Source organism: Momordica charantia (genome assembly GCF_013281855.1).
Source record: "Momordica charantia cultivar OHB3-1 chromosome 10 unlocalized genomic scaffold, Mcharantia_2.0 BLBB01000010.1, whole genome shotgun sequence".
Lineage (NCBI taxonomy): Eukaryota > Viridiplantae > Streptophyta > Magnoliopsida > Cucurbitales > Cucurbitaceae > Momordica > Momordica charantia.
In genome coordinates, this window is record NW_028275158.1 from 20,330,406 (window position 1) to 20,354,527 (window position 24,122).

Here is a 24,122-nt window from a genome sequence, read left to right on the forward strand (position 1 = left end):
TTATATATTTATTCAACTACTAACAAAATTTCAAATAAATTTGACTGAAGAAATACAACTAAATGAAATTTTTATACTTCTAAGAAATTTATAATATTCAATTCGAAAATAGCTCGACGAGCACCTAAAAGTTGATAGTTGATTGGGATCTTACCCATACTAACTAACTAAATAAAACAAAACAAAAGTAGTAAATCTCCAATAATAAACCCTATAACTTCTGAAATTTCTGCACTCTGCAAGAACATTTGCTTTTGTGTTACATCGTCAAAAATACCACAAAGATCACTCAGTTACAAAATCCAAATTCTGTCATTATATTTTCTCAAAACCTTCTACACTACAACAACTTCCATGGAAATTCTTACATTTTATTGAACAGTACCGATTCCCAAGTCAGAAGATGGAATGCTAAAAGCAAAGCAAAACCAGAACAGAGATCTCCATGAAACAGAGTTTTTTTTTTCATCTCCTTCTTCTCAATTTCACTCCACAGCAACATGCTTCACATCCTTCCTCTCTTCTTCCTTCACCTTCGGCACAGCCACTTTCAGGACCCCATTCTTCATCTCTGCTTTGATCGAATCGAGCTCGTAAAGGTTTGCTGGCAGATCGATGCGGCTCGAGAATCTCCTCCGGTCATCTTCGTTGTCGGTTTCCTTCGCGGCCTCGCCTTTGATGATCAGAGTGCTCTGCTCCACACTCACCTTCACATCTTCTTTGCTCAGCCCAGGCATGTCCATTCGTAGATACAGAGCGTCGTTGTCTTCTCTCACGTCCCATCCCCTCCTTGAACCTGCTCCTACGCCGCGTGAAGCCGCCAGGAATGGATCCTCCATGAACTGGTCCATCAGATTCAGCACCTGGCTCAGGCTCCGGGTTGGGGAAAATGGATCGAATACATCTGTCAAATCCGCAAACAAGGATCCAGTCAACCATTAACAAACAATCAAGATTTTCTCGCTAAAACGCAACCGATTTCACGTCGACATTTGCTAGCAGAGTGAACAGACAAGGAAGGCTCGTCTAAACAAACAAGCAAAATTTCGTGCCGATTTTTGTCAAGCAGAGTGATCAGAGCAAGATTCTCGGGGAACAAACAAGGAAGATTTCTCGTTCGAACACATTTCAGATTATTTCAACGCTTGCTAGTAGTGAGATTCCTCGCTAAAGCACGACTAATTTCAGATCATTACATGCCGACATTCGTTAAGCGGAGCGATCAGAGCAAGATTCGCGAAGAACAAACAAACAAGCAAGATTTCTCACTCAAACACAACCAACTTCAGATGATTTCATGCCAAAATTCGTCATTCAGTTCGACCAGCAAGTTTCACAAAATCACTTCCACGACTCGAAACAAATCAATACAAACAACAACATCCGAGCAAAACCTAGGTCACAACACAATCAATCAAACAAGAAACCGCAAGATCGAAGTTGAAACACGGAACGAGATAACAACTACCTGCAAAACCAGGGAAGCGATCACGCGAACGAGAGAGAGAGTGGGCGGAGCGGCGATCGACGTCGACGGAGCGGTCGTCGTCGTCGCCGTAGCTGGTCATCTGAGCGTTGGTGTTGAAGGAGCGAGCAGCAGAGGGAAGAACAGAGGCAGAACGAACAGAACCGAAGAGCTTAGCCGTGGAGGAAGCAGCGAGCCTGCGGAGAGCGAGTGAGGAGGCCATTAATGGAGAATTCGGAAGCTCAAAATCAGAGAGATTCTTGGAGTTGGGGTTTATGGAGAGGAGAAACTGGGGTTTTATAGAAGAAGAAACGAAGCGTGGGGAAGGGAAAAGAAGGTTCTAGTAAGATTTAATGGAGGTTTCTAGCGCCACCCCCCCCCCCCCCCCCCCCCCCCCCCCCCCCCCCCGGGCTTTCTAGAATCTTGCCGTTTTTTCGTGACACCCTTTTTTTATTTTTAGCTCAATCAACTTTTAAAGTGTAACCTTTTTTTTTTTTTTCTTCTCAGTTGGGTGAAGTTCGAACTCCTAGATAGATGTCTTAACCACTTAAAATATGTTCGGTTTGACTTTTAATTCGTAACTATTCATTTATAACAATTTAATTACTAAATATTAATATGTAGCAATTTAATTTTTATAATTGAAAATTTTTAACGATTTAATATCTATTATTAAAAATATTATCAAAATTTAATGGATTTCTATGTAAATTAATGATCGAAGTTCAATTGTGTTTAGTTCAGCAATAATTGACACATATCTTTAATCAAGAGGACATGAGTTCGATTTCCTCACACCTATTTGTTGTACTAAAAATATTTATAAATTAAGTTAGTACAAATTAAAGTTGAGGAACTAAATCATTACCAAATTTAAAAGTGTGTAGAATAAATTGAATACATGGATGTGCAATTTAAATATAGCCAGAAATAATAATTTTACAAAAATATAGTGTAATCCAAATCAAATTCAAATTTTAAAACAAAAATCACATTTATCTTACATTTTGGAAAAATAAAAAATTGCGCTCAATTGTCAAGACATATCTCATTTACTTCATAGGTTCAATCTTATCCCGGACAAGTAAAATTTTCAACTACTAAAAGTGCTCCTTATCATGAGCTCATGAGCTCTTGACGGAGCAACTATTTCAAATCAAAATACAAATTTTAAGGTACCATTTTAATAATATTTTATTTTATTATTTTTAAATTCGAAAATAGACTAAAAATTAAAATGTCAAAAACATAAAAAAAAAAAAAAGAAATGGTAAGGAAGCGAACCTACTTTTTATAAACAATAAACAAAAAATATAATTATTATCCAATTTGGAGAAAATATATTAAAGTTGTGTATTCAATTCATTCTATATTTATCCACTATACTTCTAGAACTTGCATAAAATATTATTAATTAAAAATCCAGTATTGGTCTATCAGGACATATATTCGTTAAATAACTTATTGAAGAATTAATGGTAAACACTATTTTTTTTTCCTAAAGGCTAAGAATTAATAAAATGAAATGTTTGGAAGTGGAAGAACTAAAATATACGTATAGCGTATATACATACATATATATATATAGTGATATTGATTGATAAATTTAGATAAATATGTATATAGATAGTGATATTGATCGATAAACTTTGACAAATCACAAATTACCAAGTAACAATGACAAAATTATATGTTATTAAATTAAGACTAATTAAAATTTGATGTGCTTTAAATTAAATTAAAATATATTAAAAATTAAATCAATGAACTAATTAAAATTTGATGTGCTTTAGATTTGGTAGACAATGCATAATAAAAACTATTACTAACCTTCGCATAACACATTGAATAAAGTATCTCTATCTCCACTCGTTGAATCTCCACCTACATTTTGTTCATATTACTAAAAATTAATATATTACACACACGAAACTACTAGTTAAATTTAACCACATCAACCAAACCAAAATTAACTTAATTACAATCAAGAGTTAAAAGTTTTGTTTTCAAGGTTATAAAGTTACAATTTTTTGCACATTATATGAAGAATAGACCGAATGAATGACTTCATATTTTGCACGTATATGTATGTATATTGCAATCCACGTCTATATGAAAGTTGATGAGATAAAACCATCAACTTTTAGATTTTTGTTGACGTAGATTCCATAATTTTCCATTGTCTCCGCCTTTTGATTTTGGACCATTCGGTTTAAAATATGGAAATCCATGCAATTCGATTGGATTTTTCTTTTCACGTTCTTAAGTCGTCTATATATTGTGTAACCTCTCTCAAAATCTGTAGACAAAAATTAAGAGAGAAGTAACAACTGAAAATTTTATAATTACAAAGATTAACTTCTACGTATTAAAATTTAAGGTCTAAATTATTACTAATTTAAAAATACAATAACTAAATCGTTACTTCAAAACTCACCACTTTGGTATCTTCAAGTGCTGTTTCTAATGCCTCAATTTTCTGCAATTTAAAGATGGGAGATTTTTGTTTTCTTATTTTTCATGTCTAGAATTTAATAAAGAAAAATAAATTACTAAATTAAACCATAAAACTTACTGTCTTAGTCTCTGCTAAAGCTTCTTCCAAGGCTTGAATTTTCTGCAAAATAATCTCATCAACATGTATTTAAAGATGTTATGAAGTTTGGATCCGGTAGAATTAGATAATAATTTCTTTTTTAATTTTAGTCCATTGTTCAAGTTGTAAATTTGTCAAACACAAAAGAATCTTAATTAAACGATGAATGTCCTGCCCAAATTGAATAATAAAGTATTTGGTTCGAGAAAGTTAAAATCATCGAGAGTGATTTGTTTAGAATTTTGTTAAAAATATTTAATTAATTAAGATCGGAATTCGAAAATTCAACGTGTCATTTTTTTTATGAAAAATCATAAATAAAATATACTCTTAAGGGATTCAGAAGGAATATTTTCTGAAAATTTTTAGAGTAAAAAATATCAAATAAAATGAAAATCTTATTTATTTTTCTTATTTCTCATTTTCAGAAACATTATCGTATAAAAATCTTGAAAACAATAATGTTCTTATTTCTATTTCCAATTTGTTTTAAAATATAAATGAAAAATAATTTTATCATTCTTGAATCTATGAGTGGTGGGGATATGCATCTCTATTTTTCTTTAAAAAGATAAAACAAAAACAAGAAACGATAATATTACCAAACGAGAATCCTAGAGATCTGTTCGATAACATTATCGTTCCTTATTTCCGTTTCCTATGTTTAATAAAGAAAAATAAAATTTTATGCCTTTAATACCCATCCATTCAAGAATGATGAACAATATTTTTATTTATATTTTGCAATAAATTAGAAATAAGAACACGATCAAACAAAAAACTTATTTTTGTTATTTTCAAAATTTCTATACAATTTTGAGAATGTTTCTAAAAAAAAATGAAACAATTTTTTTTTAAAAATGAAATAATAAACATCAATAGTAATCAAATATTTATATTTCTTAATAAAATTGAAAACGAAAAACAAAATAAATGAAAATATTACCAAACGGGTCCTAAATTTGTTGTTTTCTTATTTTCGTTTTCAATTTTTTTCCAAAACATAAATGTGAAAGCATTAGAATTTGCTTACTCTATTATCTAACCAAGCATCTTCCGAAGCCAAACCGCTTTCTTCTTCATCATAATCACAAGCTTCATCTGCCGAAGAAATAACCTGCTGAATCAAAGAAAATTTTGGTCCAAAACCTTTCTTTTCTAAATATTAAATTCGATAAATTAGAGTACGGTTTAAATACTATTTTAGTTCTTATATTTTTTGTTTTGATTCGTTTTGGTATCTCTATCTTTAAGTTTTATTCATTTTAGTTTTTGTATTTTCGAAAAAAAAAACCATCAAATTTTCTATTTATTTTTAAAAAGTAATCATTTTGGTCCCGTTATTTTTATCTCATTTTTTTCCATCATAATTTTAGCAAGATTAAGGAGTTTTTATTGTGTGGACAACATTAAAATTTTATAAATAGAGACAAATTTTGGTCCCTCCACTGCAATCCCTGTACTAAGGAAAAAAAAAGTTAAAATTGATTCATTTTTATAAATACATTGACCAAAATAGTTTTTTTTTTTAATAGAAGAACAAACGGGGTGAAAGATTCGAACTCATGACTTGTTCTCAGAAACAAGTGTCAATTACTGCTGAGCTAAGCTCGAGTTGGCATGACCAAAATAATATTTAGACGTTACGATAATCACCCATGTCAAGAGGAAGAATGACCTGAAGCAAGGCTAGAATGTCAGGATTGTTCCAAGGCCCCCTATCACTTGATAGGCAACCTCCATATTCAGAACAAACACAATTTCCACCTAGGAAACTTGGTAAATTACTGCAAGTTTAATCATCAATCAATTTGTCAATTAATGGATTTCTTCACTCACTTTGTCAAAAACTAAAACAAAATTGAAAAAAATAGAAATGAGTCTGTCTCTCATGATTTCTATAATGATATAATATTATCGATTTTTGGCGGGTTCCCATAAAAAATAGACCATAATATTTAGGTTTTTTTCAATTTTGTTTTTAATCTTTTAAAATTCTCAATTTTATCATTCACCTATTAAAAATTGTGCGTAAGAAAATTGTAAAAATTTGTTAACAAACCAGTTATATATCATTAAATTATTGTTTTATTGACCTACCATTCTTAAGTCTAACCAGCTTTAATTTATGTCCATTAATAAATTTTATTTCTTTCAAGTGGCATGTCTAAGTAACATGGCCCATGTGTCAAATTATGTTAACAAAACCCTAATTTGAGATGACACATCACTTTTCCATTATAAATTTTAAACAATTATTTAAAAGAAAAACTTAATTGAAATTTTTGAAAGATAAAAGAACAAAAATTCAGAAACACCTTAAAAGATTAGAAACTATTTAATACATTTAGCCAAAAAAAAGAATCTTATCAAACTTTCCATTTCATGAATGTTATAATTAAAACAACAAACACAAAACATTTAGGAGACTTATTTCAATGAGAATGTTACAAAATGTACGTTACCTCGGATCGATGATCACGCGTAGCTCTTGAACATAATTATGTCCAAAAACCTGAGATTATAAAACTTCATACATTGAAATTAAGATTAACAAAAGAGAAAAAAGAAAACATAAAATTAGTGATAATAAAAGAGAAGAAACTTCAAACATGAATCTTAGCTAAGGTTCGTGCATCAAGAAATGCGCTCAATGCTTTCCATAGTATCTTAAACCCTGACCCAGCATTGATTATAAACAATTGATGTAGTGTCTGCAAAACAAAAAATTCAAAACACACAACTAAAACTAATTAGCAATATCTTTTAACCGTTGTATTAATTCCGTCCCGATACGTTAAAAATGAGCATAGCTAAGTGATAAAAACATATTAATTTCTTCTCTTTGAGGTCGGAGAGGTCTCTATACTTTTCAAACTGTTATTCAAACATATTATCTGAATATAGGTTAGTAGATCATGTATTCATTACGTTCTATAAAGTTGAAGGTTGAATCTCTCGTACCTCGTATTTGTTGTACTAAGAAAAAAAGCAAGAGGAATATGATCCTAGGATCTAGGGTCAAAATATTCTATATTTTATATAAACGTTAGTGTGTGTTTGGTGTACATAGTGAGGGGGACAAGTTATTTGTGTGTGAATGCGGAGATGAGCTCTATGATGTGATATTTTCTCTTTATGACACGAAAGTTTTTTTTTTTTTTTCAATTCAATATGTAGGGTGAGAATTCAAACTTCCGAATTTTGGTCAAGAATATATATGTTACACAGAAACTCTTGCTCAGATACCATCATATTAAATCATCCATGGGACTCAAAAGCTTAAACCGATAAGTTATGGTAAATTTAATCAATTTATAGGATATCTAACTTGTTACTCATTTTGGAGTTCAACAACGAATAACTTACCAAGCCAATTTCTACTACTCCTCGTCAAGAACAAAAATAAGATCCAACAATACATCTTCTGCGTACCTCGGGATAGTAATTGCTGTCGATCTTTTGGATTTCCGTAAAGAGATATCTCGCAGGCTTGGAGAAGTTAGCCATCCCCTAAGACAAACAAGACATCTTCCCCAAATAACTTTCAACACAAATCACGTAGGCAAACTTCAAATGAAACGACGAATCAAAAACTTTGAGACGATCGAAGCATATCGAAACTTCTAAAACGTTAAGGATCGAACGAAGCTCACAAGGGAAAGATATTCGTACCACACCACCGACATCTAAAATGCTCGTAGTGGATGCAATGTGCTTCTTGGCTTGTATGGAACAAGCAGGATATCTAATGCTCAAAGTCTTCTCTTGCTCAGACACATGATACTTCACAAACCTCTCAAGTGTTGTCACTTGAAGTAGTGTGTTGAGGTCAACCATCCCAAGCCTTTCAATGTAGATTGGCCTCCCATATCTGTCTACTCCATGGAATCCATGAGGGTAGCACTTCTTCACCTCTTCTCTCTCCTCGAACTTAAACTCCTGCGTTCGGGTTTAATTATACACTTCTCGTTAAGAAAATATAGTTATTGGCCGAGTAAATCAATGATACAAAACCCTATACTATTAATATTTATGGGTTTCATCTCATATGGGGATCCTTAACATGTGCCGTGCCACTTTTGGGTTCTGATACCATATTTATAATATTAATGAGATTTCATCTCAAAACCAATCGATAATGAGGGGATAAAATATTTTTATGTTATATCATGTTAATCCGGACTGGAGAGTAAGATTGAGGTTAAAATAATAGTTCTAAGATTGAGGTTAAAATAATAGTTTGATCCTGTACCTTTGTTTTTTGTTCATTTTAGTTCATGTACTTTTAAAAGGTTCGTTTTGATCCCCGTACTTTCAACTTTAGTTCATTTTAATCTCTATACTTTGAAAATGTTCATTTTAGTCCTGTACTTTTAAAAAGTGACCATTTTGGTCCCTACATTTTATTTTAAATCTCATTTTTTCTATCACAATTTCAACACCACATTACACTCAATATATTTCTTAAAATGTAAACATTAGTTTATACAAAATAGTTTCCGATGTGTAAAATTTGTGTTAAAATCTTGTAAATAAGGACTAAAATTATGACTTTTTAAAAGTACATGGATCAAAATGAACCAAAGTTAAAAGTATGCAGACCAAAATAAACATGACTAAAATTAACTAAGACTAAAATTACCGGGACCAAAATAATATTTTAACTTAAGATTGAACTCTCATGCACATTTATAAATTAGAGTAAATGAAACATATGTTTTATATAAGAGTATATGGAAGGCCTAGGAGTAAAGAAATTAAATATAAATTTGAAAAGGGAAATCACCTTCGAAATTGCATCAGTTCTAAACTCCTCACGCCATTTAATAAATTTCAAAAACATTTCTTTTGCTGCTGGACGATCAAAATCCCTCATGCGTAGGAATCTAAATGACACATCCAAAGAAATCAAAATCAAAAACAAGAAAACTTATTAAATCTTGAACGTACTAAAAAAAACATTTATGTATTAAATCTATGTCGTTAATATTATTACTTAAATATTGGTACGACAATGGCTAATTAGACTAATAAATAATAGTTTAATAAAACGTGAGACAATAAAGATGGATGGACGACACAAGTTTATTTGACACAACGTAATGCAAGAAATAAGCTAGATGGATAAAGAGTAAGCATATCGAATTTTTGTGCTCGTTGCTCTTAATCCAATCATATGATTCCCTTGTACTAATAATAATCTTATATTATGTCAAATAATCACTTTAATTTAATCAGTGCGTCACATGAAACATCGATTGCAAATATTTATTATAATCAAAATTTAAAGATGTAATTAAATATTCTAAACTTCACCGTGCGAAAGTAAAGATATGATTTAATCACTAATAATTTGTCAAACAAGAAAATATGTAAAAATCCCTTTAATTGAACTTAGTCACCAAAGTTGCATTAATTAACCCAAATCACATTTTGTCAAATTCCGACCGTAACTTACATTTTTATCGTTCAAAAGGTTGATAGCAATTCACCTCTCACCTATATAATTGTATTTTTCTTTTCTTTTTTTAGATATGACGATATATAGATGTAGGAGTAAAAATTCGATCCTCAGCGTTTGTGCCAAATTATAAAGGAAAGAAACTCACCTTAGAAGAGTATGATAATCGTTAAATTTGGGCGGCAACTGACAGTCAAGAAAAAGCATTTCCCTTAAAGCATCAACAGCTTCTTCTTCCTTGGGATCATGTTTCCCTTCCATGGCCATCTTCAAGCTCCTCCTCTTTTCCGACGACCTCCGAAACTTGAGCGGCTGAAGCAGCTTCGAACTCAACCCCCGGCTGCCCTTTGCCTCCACCGGTGCTGCCTCCGCCGGCGGCAGCCAGAAAGCTTCAATTGGCGGATATACATTCTTCCTCTTCGAACTCGACGATGGCTCCCCGTCCCCGACGCCACCGACAAGATCTCTCAACCCCTTCCTCATAAAATACTTGCGGAACAGAGTCAAGTATTGCCTGAAGAATGTTAACACAAACGAATCCAGCTTGGGGATTTTTTTTCCCTTTTTGAAACCCAAATGGGAAGAAATGTTGAAAATTGGGCTAATGAGGAGAAGGAAACAGAGGCATTATTAGAAGAAATGGGATTAAATTGGGAACAGAAAGAACACAGATGGAAATTTTGAAGAGGAAGAAACACGGTTGAGACTTGAGAGAGAATCAAATTCTTGTCTTGCAATAAATTTTTGGAATATTTTGAGCGCCAAGCAACAGAGCAACGGCTGACTCGAGTGGCCTTTTTCTTCACAAATGGGCCTTCTCGCTCCTGGGCCCAATTTTTTGGCCTATTTCAGCTCTATCTGGTCGGTACTAGGAGGGTCAATGTCCATAGAAATATTGAGGTCACAATTTTTAGAAATATTGGTAAAATATCGATATAGATCGATATTTCTTGAATAATCATGAAAATAAAAAATTCATGATAGATGTTTAACCTAACCAATAAATCTTTTTTTAGTGAGTTAAAAATTATTAATATTAATATTAAGTCAATGATATTTGGTTGATGTTTTTATATTTGGCCAATATTTTATACAATAGTATAGAATTTTTTGATTCGCCTCGGTTCCCATAAAGTAAATTGTGTAAATTTTGAAAAATTGGAACTCGAAGGATTTGGGAGGATCAAATTCCCAAATAAATATTAAATAATGTATAGAACATGTATCTTTAAATTAAAATTTAGAGGAAATTGATATTTGTGGATTATATATTATTTTAATAATTAACTTTATATAAATATTTAATCATTTTTGTTAATATATGAATGCAAACGTTAATTAAATATAATAAAGAAAAATTAGTAACAAATTTTAAAGATGGGAATGGAGTCGAGGTTAGGGCGGGAATACATTTTCTATCTCCTTACCTACAATTCAGCGTCATTTTGTAGATATAGCAAAATAAATATATATATATATATATATATATAGGTCAAACTCGAATGAAAAAGCCGATTATATAAATAACGGTTTTAGAAAAATGAGAAAATCCAATTAAATATTACAAAATAGTAATTAAGAAAAGAGTTATAAATACCGTAAAACCCTTGGATGTTGGCACAGTAGTAAAAGAAATACACTTATTGTCATGGACCAACATTACTATATATATTGTACTAAAAAAGATATTAGTGTCTATATTAGATTTATGTTAAATATTTTTTATTAAAAAAAAGCATGAATTTAGTCCTTATGTTTAAAAAATTTAAATTTAGTCCTCTTATATTTAAGATTAGTTAGTGATAAGTTTTTTTAGAGAAAACTTTCTAATTATCTCTCTAGATTTCTGAAAAGTTGATAGAAAATTTAGGATTTGTTGGGCATGCAATCCAATTCTTTTTTCTTTTCAAATTCACTAAATCAAATGAATTCAACGAACAATGTTTGACATACTTGTTGTTGAAAACTATTTTCGGATTTTGTGATCCGTATTTTCATTTTGAAAATAATATTTTTATGTTTTCAATATTTCTAGATTATGAATTTGAAACTCTAAAATGCAACATTACATTAAAAGATAAAAACTTTGATAATAACAATGATACAAAATTTATAACATATATGTTAATAAATCATTTAATATTATTTTAGATTTACTATATATTTAGTTAGTAATTACCACTAGTTTAGTGGTATACTACTGACCATCTTGAAGGATTGAACTCACAACCTCTTAGTTGGAGATATATGACAATTACCGCTGAGCTATATTTGCTCTGACATAGAAGTTAAAGATTAAATAAGAATATTAATAACAAAATATTAAAAAATATAAAAAAATCTAGTTATTTTAAGTCATTAAGTAGCATACTATTTTGCCAATATAATTCAGTAGTAATTACCATATATCTCGAACTAAGAGATCAAGAGGTTGTGAGTTTAATATTACACTCCTGCATATTGTACTAAACAAAAGTACATATTATTTTTAGTTAAAAAAAAATTAGCATACTATCCGAAATTTATTAGTTACTTTTACCATTCGACCTATTATATATAAAATCGAAAATCTAAACCTCTATTATAATTTTTTGGAGTATAATTAGAAGACTATTATTATTAATTATTATTATTATTTTTAGTTAAAATTTGATGGTGATGAATATGGCCACACCACTATAATATAGATGTCATAGTTGCATTTGGTCTCACTCAATCAAGTATGTCAACTCAGCATTTAATGCCATCACAAAAGTCATCTTAAATATGTCACTCGTGCATTATTATTATTATACTATTTTAGTCCATAGTTCTTTGGTTTTATTTATTTATTTATTTTTTTTCATTTTAGTTTTATGCATTTAAAATATTTGTTTTGATTTTGGTATTCTTAAAAAGTGATATTTTTGTCTCTTTTAACACAAATTTTATACACAATGAAATCTTTCTAATATAAATTTATAGCTACATTTCAAAAAAAATAAAAAAAAATCATTGAATGAGGTGTCATGTTAAAATAAAATGAAAATAAAGAGACAAAATTAGTATTTTTTAGAAGTATAGAAATCAAAACAGATTCAAAATGGATGTTTTGAGGGTATAATAACCAAAATAGTATTTAAAATTAGAACTCATGTAATTTATTTGTTTTATTTGTAAATTTGTGATTGGTAAAATCTAATGTTTAATATAAAACCTGGGTTTCATAAATCTAAGCTATGTAATTTAGTTTTATACAGCGAACAATGTCAGAAACTCATACCCGACGAACCAAAAAAATTCATATATCAAACATAGACTCGATATTACGAAATCTTATCGTAGGAACGAATTAGAAAATTAAACATCATGAATTTAGTCTTTAAATTTTGAGAATAATGTCTATTTAGCGCTTAAATTTAAAAATTGAATTAGTTATTTTAACTTTGGATTATGTTCATATCTACTTTTGTCTGTTCATATTATTTACAAAATGTTTTCCCTTTAGTACAACTATTATTTACAAAATGTTAAATAGGTGTAAAAGTCAAATAAAAACAATATAATTAAGAATTGATAAGACTACCTAACTAAAAGGTTGTAGTCAAATCCCTTTCAATATTAGCACTAAACAATACATGTGCTTAAACAATTTATTTGGTCAAGTTCAAAGATTGGGTAACCATAATATCAATAACCCAACTTATTAAAATTATTTTATTTTAATTTCCATATTATTGGGGATTATTTCTAAGCTAAATTATACTAAATGTCCTTCATCTATATAGTTTACTTTAATTTTATCCTTAATATTTTGGACGTTTCAATTTTACCTAAATTAATATTTTAATTTGCTAAAAAAAGATGCTTTTAAATATTAGGGTAAAATTGAAACTAAATATATAGACTGAGGACAATATTAAAATCAAATAAATTACTCAAAATATTAATTGTATATGTAGTTTCTTTCCATTTTACTTTCAATAATATTCAAAAAGTTTTAATTTTACCCCTATTGGATTAGTTAATTTACCCAGAAAAATGTTAATAAAGGATTCTTTTGAACCCGACTTAAAGGATAAGAGAGTATAATTGAAAATTATAAAACACTAAAAACAAAATATGAGATTTTATTTTTTATAATTTAACCTAATGTTTTAATTGAAAAATAGAGAGTAAAACAATCCATTTGATTTACTAAGAGACAAAAGAATCTTGTGATAAGAACAAGTGTATCTTCTTGTCCCATAAGTCTAACTAAAGTCGAGTCTTTTAAATTCCAACTTCGATTTTGTACGAAATTTTATATTGTGTCATTTAACGAGTTGTCGAGGTGCGACTTCAAGTCATAATGGAACCTGAACAAGGAATAAACACTCTGACACTCAAGTTAGAGTCAATTCGAACGGTAGTAGATCGTTCTAAGACAGAATTACGTATTTGACAATCAAGGCTTGTTGTTGGAGCTGTTCCGACCGGCGGTTACGGCTGTCGAACCCCCAGTTCGATGGTTGAACTTAAGGTTGGGTTCTTCATAACTCAGTGTGATGTCGGTATGGAGGGTACGTTTTATCCCTTCTTGTGACTTCGAACTGAGCTCGAGCGCACACACGTTGATTCTTGATTTTACCACCAACAAATTCAATAAAAAGCAGTATTGTATTCTACGTTTTCAATGTTTTCGAATTTTGAATATGAATTTGGTAGCAAGTTAGAAATTGAATCTCAATTTAAATAATTGTTCAAGTACGTTCGAGTATATTTATAATTTAGTGGTAGTTAGCAACTAAACATTTAGTTTAATTACAATATAATTAATTAATTAATATACATGTTGTAAATTTTGTATAATTATTATTTTGTAACATGATATATTTTATATTATATTATGATTTACCTGTATTAATTTTTTAAAAAAATGAAATGAATTTATATATTTATCAAAATTTTATCTTTCATTTTTATGTAATTTTGTATTTTTAAAATTTTAAAATTATTAATAGAATTTTCACTATTTAAATCATAGAATCTAAAAATAGTTTTAAAAAAAAATCTACCAAAAATATATTCACTGATTTAGTCAACTAGATATCTATAGTACAGAGTTTTCGTAAAAAAAGAAACATATCTCAAACAACCCTTAATTTTCCTGAGAAACAAACAATATTTAAGGAATTCCAACATTTAGGACATGGCAACTTATTTAAATTGATATTAAAATATGGGCTTTTTTAATGATTTGTAACTTATATCACTCAAAAAAGAATTAAAGATACAAATCAGAAAGTTTTTATAATGAAATTGATATTTTGAAATATTACAAGTTGATTAGTTGAAATGTTTAGGTCTATAAAATTAAATTATTTTATTTAAATTAATCTCCCAATCATTAAGAAAATCTAAGAAAATAATTGACACGTATTTAAAAAGCTTCAAAAGGTAAAAATGTAAAATTTTAAAACTAAAAATCTCGAGGCCCATCTAAACCTCATGAATTAATCAAGAGTAAGTATTTTATTTTTCCGAAAATACAAGGCACTATTATTCTTATTTAACTCGAATTCAAATATAATAATCTATAATATATTAACAAAAAAATATAAACAATATTTATCATCACTTTTGATGTATTCTGGTACTTGCATTTTTAAATTATATTCATTTTTTCCTATTATCTACCCAATTTTAACATGCACAATAAAAACTCTTTATAATGCAATATTATGACCATATTTCAAGAAATTTTGTGAATGCAATATCATGTTAAAATTGTGATGGAAAGAAATTAGATAAAAATAAAAATAAATAAACTATATATATATATATGAATGGAATCAAACGTTTTGAAAGTATAGAAATTAAAATTAACAAAATTTAAAGTTACATGAATTAAAATGAATTGAAAATACAAAAACTAGAAACAAATTCGAAAATACAGTAAATACCTTGGGGTGAAAAAGAAAGGATTGAAAGACGTGTGGGTTGATATATTAATTTTGGGTAGGGGCTACCAAGGGCTCACACCACTTATCCTTCCCCATGTTTTGTGGGAAAAGTTAAAATTAAAAAATAAAAAGAAAGTATTTTCTGTTTTTTATTTTTTGCTCTCCTAAAATTTGAAACAATGACAAGAGAAAATGGTACGTGCATGGGAGACAAAGGACAAGCCAAGAACATAAGAGACAGCAAACAAGACATGTACTTCGAACGAACATTTTCATTGTTTTCCACTATTCAAATACTTACATTTTTCACAAGGATGTGTCTTTATTCCTAAATAATAAATTATTGTTTCTAAAAATATATATACACTAACGTAACTTTTTTGTATTTGAATTTTGAGCTATATATTTGTTTACTTCTCATGTTTCAAAACCATGCACTTTCTAATGGGCTTTTTAAATTCGGGTCAGTCGTTTGTCCCTACAACATTTAGTACCCAAAAACACATAGAAATTAATTTCTAAATTGGATGATCATCACCGAGTATAAATCCACTCCCTCTCAATTTACTCAGCTAGTCACTTTTGACCAATGAACAACCCATGATGGTTTAAAAAATACTTTTTAGTATAAATGAAGTCATTTTTGACGCATTCTGAGCCTAAAATGATTCATAAAACTTATCAAAGTTGTAGAAATAGGTTATAATTAGAGTATATGAATCGATGTGGATATTGGCTAACCATACATTATCGCAATAGGATTTCATACATATATATAACATTAGTGTATCACATGATGAATACCATGATATTAGAACCATCGTGGTCTACTCGAAATAAAGATATCTACCATGTTAGATTTTTGAGAGAACTATAAAAATTAGGTTAAATTTATGTTTTAGTTCTTAATATTTGAGTGTTATTTTCAATTTAGACCTATAGTTTAACAAATTCAATTTAATCGCTTGTACTTTTACGTGTTTTGATTTATTCTCTCACCATTAGTAAATATTAAAATTGGCCGATGACAAACTTACGTAGCATAATACTTAGTGAATTAGTGGAAATTGAAAGGAATAAAAATGTCATCTAAAAAAGAAAATTTCATAACACGTGCCAACCATGAGAGACTAAATTAATAAATATTAGAATATAAGGAGCCAAATTGAAACTTTATAAACAATAATTACTGAATTGGAAAAACATTAAAAAAATATTAGATACTTGAACATAAATTTAGCCTAAATATCTCATTTAGAAATTAGAAGTAAACTTATTTTCATTACCTAAAAAGAAAAAAGGAACAAACTAAGAAGTAAGCTATAGTATCTGACATGTCTTGTTTAAAAAGTTACCCAATATCTTATTTTTGTAAAAATATTAAAATGCTTACACATTAAAGAAAAAAGCCTAATTTTAGGAAAATATTTTTTCTATTTCTAGACTTTAACCTATTGAGTAAAAAAATTCATCTCTTGGGTAGTCATGACATGTCATTGTTGCACTTTGTTTATACAATTATTACATGCAAACTCCTTCGACGATAGATACAATCATAGCTATTAGATCACGACATTTTTTTTAACTTAATGTAGTAACTCTACAGCCAACCTGAACATGACTCAATAAATTAAGGCATTTATGTTCGACCAAAAAAATATGAGTTTGAATCTTCCTATCCTACAATACGGTACAATGTGGTACTAACTTTTTTTTTATTAATAATATATGCCTTAAACATATTAGTTATATTCTAGTGGCTAGATCATGATATTTTATGAATAATGATATTAAATATTTCATATAATTAACTATTATCGGTGGATCATTGGTCCAAAAGGCTATGATTAATTGAGAAGGAATATGCTCAAACTTCATGATGTCACTTATCTTAAGAATTAATTTCTATATGTTCCCAGCACAAAATATTGTAGGGTTAGTCGATTGTTTAATAAGATTGGTCACTAAATTACGTTCATATATTTTCATATTTATTTATTTTTTTGTCAATAAACTTTCCAATGTTCTATTTTATTCTCTCAACTTTCAAATATTCTAAATAGTTTCTAAATTAACAAAAAAATCATTTTAATTCTAAATGGTTAATTTTCATTAATCATTTAACAAAAATCTAAATCAATTCCAAATATTTTCTCATATATACATTTATTTGTCTATATGTACATATTTGGTAAATTACTTGACAGATAATTCACAAATAAAAATTTAAAATGACTAAAATAGTTTTTTAATGTAAATTTTGATACATCAAAAGAAGCCAAACATAAAACGGAGTTTACTAAAATAAGATTTAAACTTATAATTTATTGACTTTCTTATATTACACCGCAAATAAATTTGAAAAAAAAAATCAAACTTACAAATTAATAAGAAATATGACTAATTTTTCTATCCAAATATAGATGAAAAATAATAAAATTTGAAATAATAAATAAAAATTTCAATTAATGCTTTTAAATAAATAGTATAGAAAATTTTTAAGAGACTAAAACAATGTGATTAAAAATTCTACAAATATTTAGAAATTTTTATTCTAGATGTTTATGAACTCGGTTTTTTAACGCAAAAAGTGGTAGAAGGTCGAATTCACACCTTTTTAGTTTATAATATATCTCTTAATCAAGTTCGTCTCATGCCTAATCTCTAACTAATTTAATTGAGAGAAAAAAAATATAGGTTAAAAAAAAATATATATATATATATATATATTTTAGATTTTACCAAAATATCCTAAGTGGGGCCCACATTGAAAGGATGAGGCCAAGGGCATGGCCGTGGGGCGTGGGTAGAGATACTGTTCTCATTCAATACGTCTCCTCCGGATTCGTGCCGAGTCGCGTACAGCTGTATCCCACGACTCACTCTCCGAGTTGACTCGCCATACTGTCAGAAACCAGAATTTTCAATTTTAAACAACAAATTTAGTAAATTTTTCTTTTCCAAAGTAATGTGTTATCATTTTTAAAAATATACACAATTTTGGTATTGGAAAAATTCTATTTTTACCTAACAATTTTTCCTCTTGGTTTAATATCTCACCGATCATCAGTTCAAATCCCTCAACTTTTTATCGTAGGAAGAGAAAGAGAAGGAGCGTTGAATGAATTTACAAATTCAAAAATTAATTCTAAGTCAATAAGAACATAATTTAGAGGTTACAATATTTAAGAATTTGTTTGATTTGTTTGATGATGATACTTTTTTTTCCTTGTTTTTTCATTTCCAATTTCATTAGGAATATAAGTGTTCGGTGACGGTTCATATATCTTATTTATTTTTAATAAATATTTTCTAAAATTATGTAAAACTTTTAAAAATAACATAACCAAGTTTGTTGTTTATTTATTTCCCTTTTCAATTTTTTTTCAAAACATAGATAAAAATATTATTTTATCATTTTTTACTTATAAAATACCTCATAAATATAACATAAAATTTTAAATATTTAATTTTCAAATAAAACTTTTACTTTTTTTTTAATTTAAAATTTTAGGTAACAACAATAAAAAAAGTAATTACAAACATGTTTAAGTTTTTATTTTAATTGAAAAGAAAAAAGGAAACAATTGTTTTTTTTAATATGAAATTAAAAACAATAAACAATAATGTTATCCAATGGATCATACTTTTCTTCAAGGTTGGTGGTTTAAATCCCACCCCACATTCTACTTTAAAAATTCACTAATTTGAAAAAAATTAAAAATTAAAAATAAAATCCTCTCAAAATTTACTAAATTTAACTTGGATGATGCACAAGATTGGTCATTTGAATAAATTTCGCTTTAATTCTAGTGTTGTTTTTTTTCCTAAGGCTTTGTCAATTTTGTACCATACATGTTTTATATATTCATTCAATTTATCTGAGAATACTTTTTAAACCGATTCTTCAAATTGAAATTTTATTAAAAATTAAAAACTGCAACCCTTATTCAAGTTTAAAGTGGTGAGTGTAACACTTATCCAATTTTAAAGTTTTATTTGATGAAATTGAATGTTTAAAAGTAAAATTTAATACATCTTACCGAGTTCAACAATAAAAATGGAGTTTTTTCCTTCTAAAAATCGTATGCTTTTAGATTATTCTAGTATTTCAATTATTGTGACTTTCTATTTTTCATTTTCAAGATTTTTATTTGTAAATTTTTATAATTATTTTATATTTAATTTTTTTATGTGAAATTTTTTCTTAAGGAATTGAAGTAATTTTCATCCACATTGGATATATCGCCTTTTATCTGTTTTCCCATATACCATTATAAATATAGCAACAACATAAAAATTTTAAAAATACCTCATTTCCCTCGCAAAAGGATTTGTGAGGTAACTATTCAAAGACTCATGTTTGTTGGATCCGACATTGATATAAGAGGTAAATCAATATTTTTATAATATTACAAAAAAATTGATAAAATATATAAAAAAAATCACTAATATGAACAATATTAATCATAAAAATTCTTAACTTAAATTTTTCTTTTTGTTTAGGTTCACCAATGTGTGAGAATAGGATACAAACATCCGATTTTTCGATCGAAAATATACACCTTAAGAAGTTGAACTATGCTAAAATACTTATTTTAAAAAATTTATTACAGTGTATTTCAACTTTTATCTCTAAATTTAATACAATATCAAGCATTTCATTCCTTGCTTCATGGATAAAAATAGAGCTTTAGCATACAATATATAGTCTTTTCCCTTTTTTAAAAGAAGAAAAAATATATGCATTTTGAACACTCTTCATATACAAATAAAATTTCAACTTTTAGAGTAATGGTGAAGCAAGAAGTGAAGTGCTGATCCGAATTTACAAATAAACCCCCCTTCAAACCTCAAAATACCTTATTTACCCCACCAAGAGTTGACCGTTGACGGTCTGCTCAAGTCAAAACTATGCAGTAGTGGACCTTAGAAGATGAGTCAACTCGTGGGCCCGGTCCACTCTAGCTCCGGTTCAAACTATCCCACAGCGTAGAACACTGTCGCCGGGCGAACCCGACCCGGTTCTTTTCCAAATCATAAACCACCTCAAAACCCTGTTGTTGATAATTCCCAAGCGTGGCCCCGGGCCCACCGGCCAGCTCTGCCTCATCTCCACCGTTCATCAGCATCAGACACCCGACCCTCCTCTTCATCCCCACGCCATCGCCACCGTCCAAAAACTCGTAAAAATAATTCTTCCTAGGCAGCACCACACTTGATTTTCCCCGACGAAGTGCAGCACGAAACGTGGCACGTCTATAGAGTTCTCGTAGTAATAGCAAGGTCTGAGCCCAGTATTCTCCTCGATCTGACTCGCCCGGTTCAGAACTCGCCCGACTCGGTTCTCGAACTCAACTACCACCGAGTCATACAAACTCGCCGGCAGCATAGTGAAAGTAGTGCCGGAATCCACCACAACGCCGCCGCCGCCGCTCTCGTCCACCCGCTTCAAGAACTCCGGCGCCGGAATCCTCGCCGCGCCGACCGAAATTCCAGCCAGCCCAACAGAGTAGAAATAAGGATGTTTCGGATTCTCGAGGATGGAAGTGTAAACAAACTCCGCCGCCGCCTCGCCGCGATCGTACCGGCCGAGAATGAGCGGACTCGGGCGGCGGACTCGGTCCGCCGCAAACGAGTGAGAAATCAAACAGTAGGAGAACTGATTGCCCAATTGGGGCGAAAAAGTAGCGAGTTGACTCGGCATCGACAGCGCCCCCCGGCCGAACCCGGCGACGCCAATCGGCTCGCCCAGCGCCGTGTGGGAGCACCCGAAAGTAAAATTCCGGACACCAATCGCCGGCGCCGGAGCCGGCAGCCGGAGACTATCCCTATAAAGCTTAGCAATCAAGCTTCCATCGCCATAAGCGTAATAGAACGGCGGGCAAGAGAACTCAGCGCACTCCGAAATTTCAATCGACTCGAGGGGGCACCGGGAAATTGCGCAGAGGTGGGAGGCCGAGAGGGAGCCGCCGTGCGCGGCGGCGCAGGCTGCGGCGCTGCAGGAAACCGATTTGTTTTGGGGAATTTTTGGGAGAGGGGATGGAATTTTGGGCTTTCCTTCGCAGAGAATGCATTCGAAAGGGGAACAGGGGAACCAAACGAGGTCGCTGCCGGTGTCCATGTAAAGAGAAATGGGCTGAGGAGGGGAGGAGCCGAGGTTGAAGGAGAGGGTGTAATCGCCGCCGGGAGAGAGCGGGAGAGAGACCTGGCTTTGGCGGCGGCGGCGGTGGAATCTGGCGGCGGAGCGGGCTGCAGTGGATTTGAGGAGATTATGGGTGTTGTTGTTGAAGTCTGATTTTGACAAGGAATGGGAGAGAGGGAGAAGCAGAATCTGGGATGAGGAAACAGAGGAAGAGAGGAGAAAACAGAGGAGGAGGAAAACGGGGGAAGCCATGGAAGGAGCTTAGAGAGAGAGAGTGGTGGGTTTTTAGAGAGAGAAAGTTGGGGATTGAGGAAGAAGAAGGTTCCGGTGAGAAGGAGAAATGGAGGTTTTTGTATGGGTTTGAGAAGTGGAGTGGCGGCCATTACAATAGGAAGCTTCTTGTTCTTCTTCTCTTTTCTTTTGGGTTAAATTGATTTCTCTGTATAAATCATTGTATCTTACTCAACTTTTAAGTTTATTGTATTACCAACTTTTAGTTTGCTATCTAATTAGTGTTTTGTTGTCAAACTCTCGTAGTAAGATCTCATATCGAAAAGATAAAGACCTACGTATGATTTATAATAATATAAGTAAATTATTTTTTCTCTCGATTTTGAAATACAATCTATAAATTAATATATAGTATGAGAATAAAAAACATTGTAACTAGGAAAATGGAATCTTACCAAGATTTATGAACTAAAAAAGTCAAGATGGTGAGGGGCGTCTAAAAGATTTCACGTTAGAGTTTATAATTTACCTGGACCATATGAGATAGAACCCATAAATATTGATATTCTCGACTCTTGTACCATCGAAACTTAAATATGATGGCTCTTAAATTTTCTGACTTTATGTGTAATGGATTAGTGTTATTAACTTTGTTATTACCACTTATACAATCAAATACCTAAACCTAAATCGAACTTATCATGTAATCTGTTAATAAAATAATAAAATAATAAACATTTAAATACTCTTTTTTGGTTTATATTCTCTTGATTTTTGTCAATTTTGATCTCCGTAGTTGTAAAATGTTCATTTTAGTTCTTGTACTTTGAACTAGCTAATATATTTTGAAACATTCATTTGGGTCATTATTCTTCTCCTACTTCATAAAATGGACAATTTTGATCTTTTTATTTTTTTTATCTAATTTATTTTAATCAAAATTTTACCAACATTACAAAGGACTCAACTCATCAATGTAACATTCCTTTTCTTTTTACAATTATTTACAACACAGCAATAATTTCAGATGTGGAAATAGAGAGAGGAGCCATTTGGCTTGTTCTGACCCATTGAAAAGAGCTCTCTTTATTAAAGCCAATTATATACATATATGTGTATTTCTTTTCTTGACAGTCGATTTATTTATGGTAGAACAGAGCCCAAATTTGTCTTTTTCTCACTTATGTGTCACAATTGTTGTTGAATCAAAATAAAACTAAGATTTGAAATTTTTGAATTTTGAATTTTTATACCTTTTGTTCTTATAATCTTTTTTCAAATAAATTTAAATAGTTTGTCATATTGTATTTCTACTACTGGGGGAGAGGTTTAAAAGTATAGAGATTAAAAATAAAATTTATTTGAAATTTTAATGTGACATTTGATGACTTGTCATTGACAGTTTAGAATGTTAATAATAGATCGTGGATTGAAAATTAAATAATAAAAAAAAAGAGAGGGAACTTTTTATGCAATTCTATAAATTTAGTGTTAGAATTTCAATTTTTACATGATAAGTGTTACTCTCCTGAGTTCTCTAATCATTTAAATAAATCGAGAAAGATTAATATCAATGATATAATAGAATACGATATGTCCTTTGGTTTGATATTCTTTTGGTTAAAATTATTATTACATATAGTTTATGTAATACAAAGTGCTGTGTTCATCTTTTTGTAGGTAATAGTTTAGTGTTTTTTTTTTTTTCACATTTTTGAATTAAAATCTTGATTTAAAAATTTTATGAGAAACAATCTAGGAACAAAATATGAGTAATATAATGAAGTTATTAGCTCCTACATTTTTAAAATTATAAAAATTGATTGCTATAAAATATTATGAGAGCTCGAGACGAAAAAAAACCTGGCTATTTTAACATAAATTTTTTTAAAAAATATATGTTAAATTATAAATTTAGTCCATAAATTTTTAAAAATTGTCTCTGATAGGTCTTTGAACTCTAAATATGTTTGATAGGTATTTAAACTTTTAATTTGGAGTTTAATAGGTTTTTGAACTTTTAAAACATCTAATAGGATTGTTGAATTTTCAGTGACGGGTCCTTAACCTATTATATATTTAAAAAAATTTACTTGGCATATTAAATACAAAATTGAAAGATTGAGGCCATACGAGGCACAAAATTCAATTTTTGTGATCAATGTTAGTCTAATTGAATTGATTAAGATATTAATTAATATCTTTTACCCACCTTGTTATTAAAAATTAAAAAAAAAATTGACAAATGAAATTTCATAGAATTTGATTAAAGGTATGGTTTTGAAAAGAGGGCTTCT

At 30.0% G+C, this 24,122-nt stretch overlaps 3 protein-coding genes across 4 annotated transcripts; all 3 read right to left on the reverse strand.

Moving 5' to 3' along the window:
- Positions 1–191: 191 nt before the first annotated feature.
- Positions 192–1,752, reverse strand: LOC111021390 (small heat shock protein, chloroplastic). 2 transcript variants are annotated; one of them, XM_088119276.1, is made up of 2 exons: positions 1,466–1,752; positions 192–904 (listed from the first exon to the last, which is right to left on the reverse strand). In XM_088119276.1, exons 1-2 carry the CDS (start codon positions 1,686–1,688, stop codon positions 486–488), a joined length of 642 nt encoding a protein of 213 aa, XP_087975402.1. In that variant the 5' UTR covers positions 1,689–1,752; the 3' UTR covers positions 192–485. The 2 variants fall into 2 exon arrangements, with proteins under 2 accessions (XP_087975402.1, XP_087975403.1); XM_088119277.1 differs by having other exon boundaries at positions 1,469–1,751.
- Positions 1,753–3,409: 1,657 nt separating this feature from the next.
- Positions 3,410–10,140, reverse strand: LOC111021387 (Sec14p-like phosphatidylinositol transfer family protein; the record flags this gene model as incomplete). Its single annotated transcript, XM_022298340.2, has 11 exons — positions 3,410–3,764; positions 3,903–3,944; positions 4,041–4,082; positions 5,095–5,178; positions 5,740–5,848; positions 6,527–6,576; positions 6,674–6,775; positions 7,497–7,574; positions 7,737–8,003; positions 8,851–8,950; positions 9,674–10,140. Coding segments are annotated over 11 exons (1,386 nt in total), but the record flags the coding sequence as incomplete, so codon positions are not given.
- A 10,053-nt stretch (positions 10,141–20,193) lies between these two features.
- Positions 20,194–22,029, reverse strand: LOC111021391 (Eukaryotic aspartyl protease family protein). Its single transcript, XM_022298344.2, is given in 2 exon segments — positions 20,194–20,676; positions 20,679–22,029. Coding segments are annotated over 2 exon segments (1,431 nt in total). The 5' UTR covers positions 21,847–22,029; the 3' UTR covers positions 20,194–20,413.
- Positions 22,030–24,122: the final 2,093 nt, after the last annotated feature.

Coding starts and splice junctions, on each gene's coding strand:
- LOC111021390 (XM_088119276.1), bottom strand. CDS start 1,688: ATGGCCTCCTCACTCGCTCTCCGCAGGCTCGCTGCTTCCTCCACGGCT. Junction 905..1,465: donor CTTCCCTGGTTTTGCAGGTA/GTTGTTATCTCG, acceptor CGGATTTGACAG/ATGTATTCGATCCATTTTCC.